At 50.2% G+C, this 14,822-nt stretch overlaps 1 protein-coding gene across 1 annotated transcript in view; it reads left to right on the top strand.

Annotated features, from left to right (window-relative positions):
- Positions 1-4,391: 4,391 nt before the first annotated feature.
- The window catches only part of LOC122367189 (transcription factor E3-like), a gene marked incomplete at its 3' end in the record, with an annotated part of 109,684 nt that continues 99,253 nt past the window's right edge, over positions 4,392-14,822 (top strand). The window contains exon 1 of the mRNA XM_043340082.1: positions 4,392-4,624. Within this exon, the coding sequence (XP_043196017.1) occupies positions 4,458-4,624 (167 nt within the window). The remainder of the gene's footprint in view (positions 4,625-14,822) is intronic.

A 14,822-nucleotide genomic window follows, 5' to 3' on the forward strand; every position in this document is an offset into this window, starting at 1 on the left:
GGTCCGTTATATGTCCGTGTGTGTTAATTTTAACCAAATATATTCAGTGTCTTGGTCGTATGAAATGTTTTGGCATGAGCAACAGTTTGACGTATGGGATAGCAGCTGAATGTGCGCGGTCACATTATCTGAGCATCATCGTACATTGCTACGGAATACGGTACCATGTGATTATAATTTCTTTTCACTACCCCGCCAGACTCGCTCACTGAATGCTGAGCGGTGAGTAGACAGCAGCCGTCAAACTTGGACCCAAACGCAAAGAGAGGATAGCTTTGACATTCAACAACAGCTGGCTTTTCCACGGGTTTGCTGTAACCTGTCCGAGCAATCCTCCAACCACCGGTCGCACCCTTTAACCCAGAGTATTGCGACGCTTTGCTGAGGGTAAGCGATGAACTTGGCACTCGCTAGTACGGCGTCTCGCTGCGCCCCTGGCACCGATCATTGAGCTGGCAAGCTCGAGTGACGCGGCCGGCCAGAGCCGAGCGACGGTCGGCACTGCGCGGCCTCGGCAGATTTCTGGGAACTCACCGGTCCGGGGAGCATCCTTTGTATGAACGCTTGTGTTCGGAGTCAGTGACCACTGACCAGTCAATGTTCAGTTTGAGTGCCCTGTATTTTGAACTGTCGTAGCGTACAAGCAACGAAAGCACCTAATTTCACTGGCCGTGATTGTGACCTAAAAATCATGTGCGTGAATTGCGTTAAAGGTAGTGTGCCAGCTTTCTTGGACCGTATGGAGTTAATGGCCCAGATAAGGAGAACCGGATTTTTAGAACTTATCCATACCTTCAAAACTCATGGAAACGTCTTAAACTCTTCAAATTTTGAGTACCCCAGTGCGAAATTCGCCCCGACGGGTTGTCGGTCGTACCCCAACCACATTTCACACCACTATGAACAATAAATGCACACACTGAAATCGCTATTACCGATATGCTCATCCAATCAAGTTTCGATAAACCCGTTCATCATCATCTCCTGCGGTTTCGAACACGCCTGTTAGGTGGCTTCTGATGCTCGTCGAGGTCGGAATTTCCAAGCGTCGGGCCGCGCGCTCTGACTTCGGCCAAGAAAAATGCGTCAGCTGATCATTGTCATTTCTGCCACTTGCGTGTAGTGAAATGGGGTCATAACTTATAAGACGGCTTTTTCATATCAATTATTTTACATAAAATCATATTTCAAACCATAAATAATGTTCGACAGCCAAATAAAAGAAACAATACCAATACGGGCTTACAGTTTAAGGCTCGACATTGTGTTGCCTACGATTAGACAGCTGATAACTCATTCCCGTACGTCGTATGGTCGTAACCACGGACGTATAAATAAACTGGACTGACAATCCCAATGGACCTCCTATGGAAGATAGTGAAGCCGACAAGGCGCCATTTTACGTTGCCAAAAAACCGTGCTCTGGAAGGTCATCGAGCCAATACGATTAGAATTGCGTCCAAACGGATGATCGGATCGAGATGCTGGTGGTACCGTTCGACGGGTAATTCCTTGAGGCAGGTGATGATGGATGTCACATGTCACCCGGTGTCACATGGCGCGTGCCACGTGCCGACAAACTTACAAAGGGCAAAACCCTTTAAGCGACGCTTCAAATCAAACGAAGGGCGGCACAGGTGCCAAACTCACAGGTCACATGTCCCAGTGTTCGACCACTAACATATGGTATGCTCGGCATCAGGGGTGCGGAATGCACGCCCTAGTGGCGAAAAAACATATTTTGAGGAGGCATCCTCCGATTCCGGAAAACCTTGACCTAGGCACACCAAATTTGGCACACTGACACTACTGGACACGCGCTCTAAGGGGCTGTACAAATAGGCGTGCTGGGGTACACGGTGCACGTGCAAACCTTTTGATGTTGCACTCCAGGTGTCACATATGCGGGTAGGGCGGGTAGCGCTGGCTAGCTCAAAGTGCCAAATTTACATAGGCCACCCAGAATGTATTCCAGCATAGTTATTGAGCATATCCATCTCCTGGTGACCCCCAAAGGTGCGCTCTGCACGTGCAAAAAATTATCCGCGCCGGGCGGTGGGGATGCTTGGACACCCTATGTGGATTATGTAAATATCTCGAAAACGGCGTTGTGTAGCGCCGCCGTTTTCGGCACACCTTTTCACACATCTTTTTCACACATGCTGCGTAATTTTCAGACTTAGGTCACTCAAGGTTAGGTCATCAGGTTACGTCCAAGTGACCTTACCTTAGGAAAAGTTATAGTGCCCGTCATAGCTGCTAGTGGTGTCAATCGGAACTTGAATCTTCGGAATTCCGATTTTGTCCAATGTCCAATTCGGAATTTGGTTGGACAATGACAGCAGGCTTTGGACAACTTTGGACAATCGCTCGCTACACCTCATTTTTTTATAACCTAATCGTGTTTAACATTGATTGGTCATTAGAAAGCTCAGTTTTCCATATGATTAACACTTTTGAGCTGGTACGATACATTAAAGCGAATTAAATAACGGTGTTGAGTGTAAACTATTGCCTAGATGTCGGACATCTTTGGACAAATGGCTGGCTTGGAATTTTTGGACGGACAGTCGACGTAAGTATTGGACATTGGACGGACATTAAACATACGTTTTCCGAAATTGACACCACTAATAGCTACACAGACTGAACAATCGGTTTAAAACGTGCAGCGATTGATAAGAGCAACAGTATATACGTAGAGTACCTACCTACCTACCTCTACCTCGAAATTTCAATATCACTGACCTAGGGTTCTGTTTATTTTGCGACCTCAGACCACCAGCACGGCAAATCATTTATTTTGTCAAATTCGGGCTCCTAAACTTTTTGCTACCCAGCAACGCAAATTTACGCCTCAATCGCCGGCCAGCGCAGCATAGGCATCTTTGTTATCTACGTTGTTTGCGCCTGCAGTAATACTGTACCGCAATAACCATTATCTTTATCTTTCACCCATAGATGGCAGTAGCAAAGCGCCTGCATCTATGCTGTGCCGCAGTGCTCTTACAATACGAGCTGAGCAATGAGCATTGAGCAAGCAAGTGATATTGAAATCATAGGCGGCGGAACGAGGGGGGCACCGGAGCACCGTGTCCCCCTTTGATTTTGGCATTTTAACATAGCCCTTTCTATGCACGCCCTATGGGCGCTGCATAGAAAAATGTCAAAAACTCTATTTTGAATGAGTCGATTTGGCGTCGATGATTTAAAATGTGTCTCATTTGAATTTTGAATGTGATTTGACAAAGATCCGTGATCGAAAATTTATCATTTCTGTATTTGACTTTTTGTAAAATATATCCTACATACAATTTCAAGGAGATTGTTTAGTATGTGTAGCTATGACGGGCACTATAACTTTTCCTAAGTAAGGTCACTTGGACGTAACCTGATGACCTAACCTTGACTGACCTAAGTCTGAAAATTACGCAGCATGTGTGAAAAAGATGTATGAAAAGGTGTGCCGAAAACGGCGGCGCCACACAACGCCGTTTTCGAGATATTTACATAAATCCACATAGGGTGTCCAAGCATCCCCACCGCCCGGCGCGGATAATTTTTTGCACGTGCAGAGCGCACCTTTGGGGGCCACCAGGAGATGGATATGCTCAATAACTATGCTGGAATACATTCTGGGTGGCCTGTGTAAATTTGGCACTTTGAGCTTGCCAGCGCTACCCGACCCGCATATGTGACACCTGGAGTGCAACATCAAAAGGTTTGCACGTGCACAGTTTGCACGTTTATTTATACGTCCGTGGTCGTAACACTATAATGACCTTTGCTTATTGTCACAAGTGCGCCGCATTCGCGATTGTTGCCCGACGCCTGTTTGCAGGTGAGCCCACTACAGTTGTTATACATATCTAAAAACCGAAAAACTTTTAGGCGAAAAAGGCACTATTCCAGGCCCATTTTTGATTTTTTTTTTGCGATATTAGGTAAAAACAGAAGCTTCTTATCCTAGGAAAAATAAAATGGGAAATCTTTCAAAGGTGGCACACTACCTTTAAAGTTCTAGACGTCATACATGTTTTTGGTTCGCTGACCTGAATAAGCAAAGAAGTGTGAACGTCTCCTCCACACACTCAGCCCCGGCTGTGCTAATTGGTAACCCCTGCGACTTCCCGATATCTCATGACCGTCCGGTTTTGACGCGACTGCCGCCGGCGTCCACCTCGTCGGCTGCCTCTTTCCCTCTCCTCCGGCCGCCGCCTCTGCCGCCCCCCCCCCTTGTCGATCATACCGCGATCACAGCCGGCTCGCCTCCGGGGGTGATCTGGTGTCACCCGAGCCAGGGGGGGGGGGGTGACCACCAGATGTCGCTCGGCTCAGCTGAGTCACTGCGGCCCTCGCGCGGCCGCCGGGTCCAGCCGTGTGCCCGCCGGGGTCGTGTCGGCTCCAGTCGGGCAGTTTCCAGTGGTGCGGCGGTGTGCTGCAGCCCAGCGGACGATATGGCAGACTCCGGGGTGGCGTTCACTTTCGACGAGCGGCGCGCGACCTCGCTGCGCCAGCTGCTGACCTGTGACCGGAGGACTGACCCCGGCGGTGACCCGAGATCAGGTCACCTGACCACGGAGATGCCCGGGGAGCGTCGCCGCCTGCCCGACCACCTGCTCTAGTGAGTGTTCCATTCTGTCACCGTGCTCTGACCGGGTGTGAGTGATGGGTTCGTTAGTGCCGTGAGAACCCGTGTCCGGCTAAGCTACCGGCCGGCCGCTGCTGATCTTGGCACCGGCCTGGGTCGTAGGGCTGCCTGCTGAGTGCTGATACCGCCACCTGCTGAGGTTGTGGAGAGCTGCAGCACGTCTGTCGGATTAGTTGATACGGGATCTAACGTGTATGGTAACAAATCGGGTGCACACTGCATAGTGTGCATCGTGCCGGCGAAACGTACCGGCATAATTTGTGTCACATTTATCGGGATATAGTCAAGTCAGGCTACACTAGCATACTGCATTGAGTGCATATAGCAGTAAGTTCAGGTTCCTGTCGAATAATTTCCAATCCTTTCCAGATTTAAAATGATCTTATTCTTAGGAAATCACAGTTGTACGAGTGTTCGATATTTGAATCGAGGGCGAAACGTCTAGACAAGGCACAAGATACATGTATAATACATAGGGTACTGCATAGATGAATAACAACTGCGCACCAAATCGGGCAGATTATGATCGTGGTTGGTGGGAGGATGGGGAGATGTGCTGGGATTAGTGAAGCTGATTATGTTAAGGGAAAAGATGGAATGGTCATATCTGGTGGGGTGGTCGGAGGTCAGGGCTGGTGGGATGGTCGAAGGTCGGAGCTGCTGGAATAGTTTGATGGTAATTTTGCATCTAAGCCCCTCCTTCGTCCCACGTAGTGCGCTGCTGTACAATGCCGCTCCGTCGGCCCGGGGTTACGGTCGACCGTCTGTTTATTTACAGTGCCCCCTCCCGACGGGTCCGCCCCTTCTGCCACTCAAACGCGGGTCTGCCGGCGGCTGCCGGCGCCCCTTACCACGCCAGCGCCGGGGGGCGAGTGGCGTGTGATGATGTAACCTATACTGCACAGTGCACACGAACGTAACCCATTAGCTATCTTACGGGGACGCCAAAATCGTAGGACAAAGTCAGCTGGCAACAAATGTGAACTAAATGGACAGAATGATATGTTATTATCTTCATGGTGATGATATTGATATAGGTACTATGCAATATGCATTCTGCATGCCTCCTAATTCTGGCTCCATTTCCATTCCACATCCCCTCATCGTTTGTCTGGAGTCTCAACTCGCCTATGGCGTTTGCCGCACTGATTATAGTGGACATTTATGTTCTTGTGCGTTTGTGGTTATTACGCATGTGTTTATATTCGAGCCGTAGACCGCGTTCGGCGTTGTATGTACAGAGAGCAGCTTTGACTCATCTCCGGACACTAACGCCGTCGGTGACTGGACCACGATGGAATGCGGTGCATCTTCGCACAAAGATTGACCCGGAGCCGATGTTTGTACTCGCCACCCGCCCGCCGTGACTCTGTCAAATCAAACATCACATCCCGGGGACAAGAGTCTCACTGCGTAACGCTGCCAGTCAAGCTGTAGTGAACCGGTGTCTGATGCGTGGTTGTCCGTTTTTTTCGAAGCTGATCTATACGCAATTGAATTCACAGCTATATCATTTCATTTGATATCACTATCGAAAAGCATTGGCCGAGTGACGCTTCCCTATCGCTTCCCACTGGATGCCATCGCGTTTTAGACGTTTTACTCACCATCGAAAGGTTCCCAAAACAATGGATCGTTGCAGACGATGCCTGGGCCGGAAGTACTGTCCATAATCCGGAGTCCGCTGCTAGATCACATCTAACACGTCACCTCGGACCCTGGGGCGCCGCTTTTATACCTGTCACCCTTACCTGTAGCGTCGTCGCGTCGGCGACCAGACGCCGGTGGCGGCCGTCGCGTCGTCTCTTGGCCAAACATAACTCGCGGCAGGGGCGGATCCAAGGGGGTGGGGGGTCACATGGGTCATGGCCCCCCCCTTGAGGCCCGGGGGCCCAAAGACCTTCCAGGGGCACCACCGGCCTATCAGGGGTATCACAGTCCTGACAGGGGCACCACAGGACCGCCAGGGGCACCACAGGCCTAGCAGGGACACCACGGGCCTGGTGCCCCTGGGCCCTGACAAGCCTGAAGTGTCCCCGGCAGGCACGTGGTGCCCCTGACAGGCCTGAGGCGCCCCTGCAAGGCCGGTGGTGCCCCTGGCAGGCCTGTGGTGCCCTTGCTAGGCCTCTGGTGCCCCTGACAGGCTTGTAATGCCCCTGGAAGGACTGTGGTGCCCCTGGGCCCTGACAAGCCTGAGGTGCCCCTGACAGGCCAGAGGTGCCCTTGCTAGGCCTGTGGTGCCCCTGGCAGGCCTCTGGTGCCCCTGACAGGCTTGCGGTGCCCTTGGAAGGACTGTGGTGTCCCTGGGCCCTGACAAGCCTGAGGTGCCCCTGACAGGCCCGTGGTGCCCTTGTTAGGCCTGTGGTGCCCCTGGCAGGCCTCTGGTGCCCTTGCTAGGCCGCTGGTGCCCCTGGCAGGCCTCTGGTGCCCTTGCTAGGCCGCTGGTGCCCCTGGCAGGCCTCTGGTGCCCCTGCGCCCGGAGAGGGCTGGTGCCCCTGAAAAGTCTGAAGTGCCCCTCGGCAGGCCCGTCGTGCCCCTGACAGGCCCAAGGTGCCCCTGCGAGGCCGGTGGTGCCCCTGGCAGGCCTCTGGTGCCCCTGGCAGGCCTTTGGTGCCCCTGGCAGGTCTGTGGTGCCCCTGGCAGGTCTGTGGCGCCCCTGGCAGACCTGTGTTGACTGGTGCCCCTGCTAGGTCGCTGGTGCCCCTCACAGACCTGTGGTGCCCCTGGGCCTTGACAAGCCTGAGATGCCTGGCTATGACAGGCTCGTGGTGCCCCTGATAGACCAGTGGTGCCCTTGCTAGGCCTGTAGTGCCCCTGGCAGGCCTCTGGTGCCCCTGCTACCCCTGCGCCCTGAGAGGACTATGGTGCCCCTGAAAAGCCTGAAGTGCCTCTCGACAGGCCCGTGGTGCCCCTGGGCCCTGACAGGCCCAAGTTACCCCTGCGAGGTCGGTGGTGCTCCTGGCAGGCCTCTGGTGCCCCTGGCAGGCCTGTGTTGACTGGTGTCCCTGCTAGGCCGCTGGTGCCCCTCACAGGCCTGCGGTGCCCCTGGAAGGACTGTGGTGCCCCTGCCCCTAGGGGTGCTCATGGGCCCAACAGGCCCGTTGTGCCCCTGACAGGCCTGTCGTGTATACTTGCTAGACCTGTGGTGCCCCTGCTTCCTGGCAGGCCTGTGGTGCCCGCCCCTGGCGGGCCTGTGGCGCCCCTACAAGGCCGTAGGTGCCCCTGACAGGTTTGTGGTGTCCCTGGAAGGACTTTGGTGCCCCTGACCACATGCGGAACTTTATATACTGTGGGGGGTGTAGCTACAACCCCAATTTTTAAAGTACAACCCCAATGGCAAAACTACAACCCCAACATTGGAAAATTAAGAATTAGCCTGAAACACATGAAAATGAACAAAATATGTATCCCTTCAGAAGCAGATAATTGAGATATGTCAAGAAAGTGAAGATATCAATAAATTAGGACATCTTTTTGAATTCCAGATGCTAAAAACATTGAAAGTGCTCTGTTAAGAACATATTATTCCGCTGAGACAGTGAGCAGAGCATGATATGAAAGTCAATCACTTCACACTTCTTAAGCATACTAAGTGAATCATATTGAAAGTGTTCCAAAAAATCTTAACATGTAACATGAAAGTGTGAAGCAAAAAAAATCATAACATTCATCATACTTTTGCAGTGGCGAATCCAGCTCAGAGTTTGGAGGGGGGGGGGGCAAACCATAATAATTTATCGATTCTTTCCATGCCTCGTCCATAGGCGTAATATTAAAATTATGCCGTTTGGGAGGGGCAAATGCCCATTTTGCCCCCCCCCCCCCCTGAATCCTGATCCGCCACTGTACTTTTGGGTTTTCTCACTAAATATTTCATACCTGTGGGCTGTGCTTATCAAAGAGATAAGCATAGATGAAAAGTTTGACACAAAACAGCAAGCTTCAGAAATAAATTAACATAACCTAAGCCTCCATCCTATGTAGCATTCAATCACCATAATCATAATATCAAATACATTTCTTAAGTGAAATATCACTCTGTTCGCAATTTTGTCAGTTGGCACAATACCACCAATCAGCACGAATATTTGGCTAAAATGACGACACTTGAAATCAACGTTGACGACCATAAAAAGTAAAAACCAATCCTGTGCGATAATTAGTGCTGATAATCTTACTGACAGGTTCGCGAACAGAATGCAAACGATGCAAACTAAGTCACATGTAAGCCAGCATGACGCATTTGATACAAATGCAAGGTTTTGGCGACGTCTGTCAAATCAGCAGCAACGAATATCAGCCTCACAGCAGCATATTTCGGGGTCTTTCAATTTGGCTGAAAATCGGTATCCAGAGCCTCCTCGATGCGCTGATTCCGAAAATATGCCTCTTTGGGGTGGTATTTTGCACCGTTAACGAGTTAATGACCAATTAACATTTTAATGGGAAACGGCGGGGTCTTTCGATTTAGCTGAAAATCGGTATACAGGGCCTCCTTGATGCGCTGATTCCGAAAATGTACCTCTTTGGGGCAGTATTTTGCACCGTTAACGAGTTAACGGCTAATTAACATTTTAACCGGAAACGGCGGGGTCTTTCGATTTAGCTGAAAATTGGTATACAGGGCCCGTTTGATGCGCTGATTCCGAAAATGTACTTCTTTGAGGTAGTATTTTGCACCGTTAACGAGTTAACGACCAATTAACATTTTAACGGGAAACGGCGGCGTCTTTCGATTTGGCTCAAAATCGGTATACAGGGCCTCCTCGATGCGCTGATTCCGAAAATGTACCTCTTTGTGGTGGTATTTTGCACCGTTAACGAGTTAACGACCAAGTAACATTTTAATGGGAAACGGCGTGGTCTTTCGATTTAGCTGAAAATCGGTATACAGGGCCTCCTCGATGCGCTGATTCCGAAAATGTGCCTCTTTGGGGTGATATTTTGCACCGTTAACGAGTAAACGGCCAATCAACATTTTAACGGGAAACGACGGGGTCTTTCGATTTGGCTGAAAATCGGTGTACAGGGCCTCCTCGATGCGCTTATTCCGAAAATGTGCCTCTTTGGGGTGGTATTTTGCACCGTTAACGAATTAACGGCCAACTAACATTTTAACGGTAAACGGCGGGGTCTTTCGATTTAGCTGAAAATCGGTGTACGTTCAGTGTCTCAGGGGCAGACAAACAAGCCGCTATGTGTTCCTAGCCATCGTGGCTGTGAAGAGTATGCGTTTTGTTTACGATTCGCCAAACAATGCATAATACATTTGCTCGTTGAAAAAAAGAAGATCATCTAGTTAATTGAAGTATTCGGTGATATGAAAAGGCTGTGGCATTTATTATTTAGTTTCCTCAGGTTGAGATAATTTAGATCCAGTGTTATGTTCCTTTGCGGCATTGTGTTCGGTATGTTGTCCTCGTTTGCAAAATATCTCATGTCTGATCAGTCACTATTCCGGTTTATACTACCCGTTTCCGTAATAGACGTGTTCCAGACGACAGTGGCATTAAAGGGACCCTCCCACCTTCAAAAAAGTTAATGAATTGGCATGAAAGTGATGTCGCTCGGTTCAGAAAGAGCAAAAATGAATATCTACCAAATTTCAATGAAAATATTCACCGGTTTTCAAGATATTAGACTTTTACTTTTGTTTACTTTTTGGGATATCCGCTGTTCCTAGCGACTTTATTTGAAAGTGCGGCATTTGTTGCGCGCAAAGCAGCATATACCACCGCGTGCTGCCAAACGTTTTAGTAAAGATTTAAAAATCGTTAGATCTCCGCTGACGTCACAAATTCTAAGGGGGCATACCAATGCATTAGCCCCTTAGAATCCGAAAACTGCAAGTTTGAAATTCCATATCTCCGAATTAAAACATTTTTCGATGTTGTGAATGCCCAAACCGGTATTTTCAGGCCATGGCCACCAATTTGGCTATCTCAACTCAAAACTAATGTTAAGGTGGGAGGGTCCCTTTAATATACAAAGATGGACTCGTTTTAAGTTTTTTAGTCTAAAAATAACGTATTCCTGTTTAGGTCTTCGTTGTCAATTGCCACGAGTGGATTAAATTGTTACTCGTAGGGAAAGAGCCCTGCTCCAATACTGAGTAATGTTTGTGTCAAATATGGAAAGAAACAAGTATTCATAGGGACTGTGATTTTGGGCGTTTACCTACCGTTTCCGAATCGCTACGACCAGTACCTAGCGGCGGAACACCCTCAATTAAGGGGGGCACTGTCGACTTTTGATCCCATTCTTTCCATGCAACGCCCATAGGGCTAATGTTAAAATGCCAAAATCAAAGGGGGCACGGTTCCCCGGTGCCCTCCCCGTTCCGCCGCCTATGGCCACGACCATGGTGGCGACTGGCGATACCCGAGTACCTACAACCAGGCACATAGCCAATGGAGGGACGACAGGGTCAGCCGTCTCTCCCTGGAGATGGACCACTTTTATTTTTTTTTTTTTTTTTGTAACTGAAAATGTGGGCCCCTCCCGAAAAATAGTGGGCCGAATCCGGGGACTTTTCGGGTTTTGGTGGGGGTATACCCTGGGCTCCGGCAAACTACAACCCCAATGAAAAACAAAAAGTTCCACCTCTGCCCCTGACAAGCCTGAAGTGTCAAGGACAGACCCTTTAGACGCCAGGGTCAAGTTCGTCGGACTGACAACGATTTGCTTACCTGATAACGTTCCTGGTAAGTACTCATTACTCAGCGTCCACAACATATATATGTTGCAGGCACTTAAGAAAATCAGTCATTTTGTAAAATGCCTAGGCATTTTACAAAAAGACGGCTGTTTGAAAAATGACTGAACGCAACCAGGCTTTTTTCAAAATGACTAGCCATTTTACAAAATGACTAGGCATTTTGCAAAATGCCTGACCAGCATGGAACGTAGATCCCACTACAGATACTATGGCCAACAGTTTTTGGACGTCTTCCCATACCCTATAGGTACGTGTTCAGCCTGTAGCTGATCGATTTGAAGCTCTGTGATGACGACAATGCTGAGTAACGACCAGGTTGAGTTGCAGACTCGGCTGTAGCATAAAGCATTGTTTAGTTAACGCTGTAAAAACTCCCAAGTACATCAACGCCGTTCATGAGTCAATAGGCAGGCCCGGTTGATGTACAATTACATGTAAACGAATGAGTGTAGTCTTTGTTTGATTGTGTCTTTGTTTGACAGCTTTGAGTACCTACTTGCATGGTCCCAGTTAAAAATATCAAGCTCCACACCGGGATCATCAGGTCGCTTGGCGTAGGACGAGAGCGTTGGTTTCAGAAAACACTAACGCCTAAGTGTGTGGGATCGAATCCTCGCGACCTCTAATGGTTTTACAGATACAGGCCGGCATAGGGCCAGTCGTTTGTTGACGCTCCAGATCGATCATTTTAACACGCGCAGTGGAAGGGGGGGCGGATTTCGCCCACCCCTCCTGTTTTTCGCCAATAACTCGCGCCGCAAGTACAATATCAATGTGAAATTTCGGCTACCTGTCCAGAATTGAATTGCAGATCTTCTCGCGCAAGAAGTAAGAAAATCGGTTCACAACTTTTCTAGTAATAGCGGTGTAAAGTCAAACATCATGCCGCCGCGGCGGCGCGGCGGCGCGGCGGCCGGCGCTAGCCGTTACGCGCCGCCTGAATTGTAGACTGTGCCGGGGCGGGATGGTTCCGTCTTTACATCGCGCTCCTTACCGCTGATTATATTAGATTCGCGTCAAATTCGGTGAGAAGACTGAGAAATGTACAGGCAATCATATGGTTAAAGAATTTTGAAAATCGGCCGGTAACAACTTGAGTTATGAGTGTGTAAACACAAAATTGTGATTGCCGCGTTCCTCGCGTCGGCCGATGCCGCTTCAGCCGGCGACATCTTACCCTTAGCAGGCTTCTAACTGCCATATTTATTGTTGGATTATCTAGAAATTCACCATACATACTCACAAATGTTTGCTCTTTCGTATAGTGAAAGTTTTAAAAAAATCGGCCGGTAACTTTTTGAGTTATCGGCGTGTAAACGCAAAAAAGTCGCTAATATGGCAGATTTGACCACATTTGACCTCATTTGACCTTGAAGATATTGACCTAGGGTCATGAAATTCACACACAACAGAGTTCCCTATGGCCCCCACCTACCCTCCAAATTTCGTCTTTCTAGCTCCAGTGGGAGCTGAGATCTTAGGGGGGGGGGCGACATCCGCCCCCCCCCCCTTCCACTGGGCGTAGTACTCGCAACCCTTCCACTGCGCGTGTTAAATCCGGCAGCGTCGCTGACGTGGGGGTTGGAAATGTCGCGGGCCTGCACTTCTCAAAATAGAGAGGTAGGTATGGACTTCCCACTGCTGGACTCCTCTGGTCATAATGCTGGACTCCTCGGTCCACCTACACGCTACCAAAACGTATATAATTAGGTACTCGTATCTACAACACGCTGCTCAGTCATTTTGTAAAATGGCTAGGTATTTTGTAAAATGCCTAGGCATTTTGCAAAATGACTGGAGAGTCAGTCATTTTGTAAAATGCCTAGGCTTTTTGCAAAAAGCCTGGAAAATCAGGCATTTTGCAAAATGCCTAAGCATTTTACAAAATGACTGATTTTCTAAAGTGCCTGCAACATATACACATAGCACATTCATATATACTTGCTTACAATTGGTAAATGTGGTTGTGGCTAAGAGGTAAGATACTGACTAAAAATAAAAAATAAAAATAAAAAACTGAAAATGGGGGCACCACCAAAATGAAGTGGACGAAATCCGTTGAGTTTTTAACTTTGGGTATAGGTAGGGGCACCACTTCGATTCATGACCCTCCCCTTGGAGTTTTCCTGGATCCGCCCCTGACTCGCGGCCTGTCGCCAGCAGAGGTGCCGTCTGTGACGATTGGTCAGCGGGAGATTCGGGGATGGCCACTGACGGTGCAGCGCTGCTGGCAGCGGGGATTACACACAGGTGGGCCTGACGTGGGACAACGGCTCAGTTCAAGTTAGCTAGCCCGCCACTCTCAGGGGTTCGTCGAAGCGATGGCAAGAATGCAGGCGTCAGATTTCGTATTTCTGGCCGTCGAAATACATTTGAGCTGCAATGGCAAGAACGGCGTCATATTTTTTATTTATGGCCGTCGAACTACATTTGAGTGGAATGCAAGGTTATCGAAACAAAGCTCTCGTATTTATGATCGGATGTCACTCCGTTTCGGCCCTGATGTCTGTATGGTGGTCGTCCCGGAGCGCGGGCAGACAGCCAGAGAGTGAACGACTGTCGAGTTAGCGCAGACGTCCGCCGGGCTCCGTGGGCGGAGCGGCCTGTCCTCGACCCCTGGCGGGCGGGGGCGGGGGCGGCCGCCGATCAGCTATGCCGGCCGGCCGCCAAACATGCCCGCGGGGCCTCTGTCCGACGGTGGACCCCCGCCGGGTCGTCGCCGACGAGATATTTACGTCGGCGACGACGCAGTGTCCTCCAGCCGCTTGAGGGCGACGCTGATTGGTGGAGGCGCGGGGCGCGGCGCCCGTGAGGTGACCCCGACCGTGCCGACAGGACAGACAACGCTAAGTGTCACCACCGACAGCACTGACAGCAGTCACCTCTCATTGTCACTGCTGACAGGACAGACTCCTGCCCACTGTCATCATTAACAGAATTCCCCCCCCCCCCCCGCTCACTGTCACTGAACAGCCAAGCCCCGTGTGGATTGTCCATGATGGTAAAGGATACATACATACATACATACACCGATGACAGTTGTCTGTCGCCCGCTCGCTGTCATTGACCAGGTGACCCCGGCTGGCGGGGCACGGAGGTAGGGCGGAGGATGGGTGCCGGTCGGCGTTGGGGGCCCCTACGCTCTGCTTTTCGCCAGTCATGGCGCCGCTGGCAGTTATCTCAGCCTTCCGGGAAGACTTTCAGGCCAGGAAGGATGCAGCGTGGGTGGCGACTGGCGGCGGCACAGGGCCGCTCCGAGGCCGGTAGATAGCTGCAGCCCGTGCCCGGAGACTCGGAAAGTCCTCGGTTTCTGAGCAGCTGCCGCTTCGGCGGCCTTTGTCGAAATGTGGTCCACCCGGCCGTGAAGGGCTGCAGCTGCGAAAGAGAGTGTGAGAAGGTCATATTGCGCCGTAGCGAACCCAGCCTATGCTTATTTCTTCAACGAATGACTCG

Source organism: Amphibalanus amphitrite, unplaced genomic scaffold (assembly GCF_019059575.1).
Source record: "Amphibalanus amphitrite isolate SeventyFive unplaced genomic scaffold, NRLGWU_Aamphi_draft 000856F_arrow, whole genome shotgun sequence".
Taxonomy (NCBI): Eukaryota; Metazoa; Arthropoda; class Thecostraca; order Balanomorpha; family Balanidae; genus Amphibalanus; species Amphibalanus amphitrite.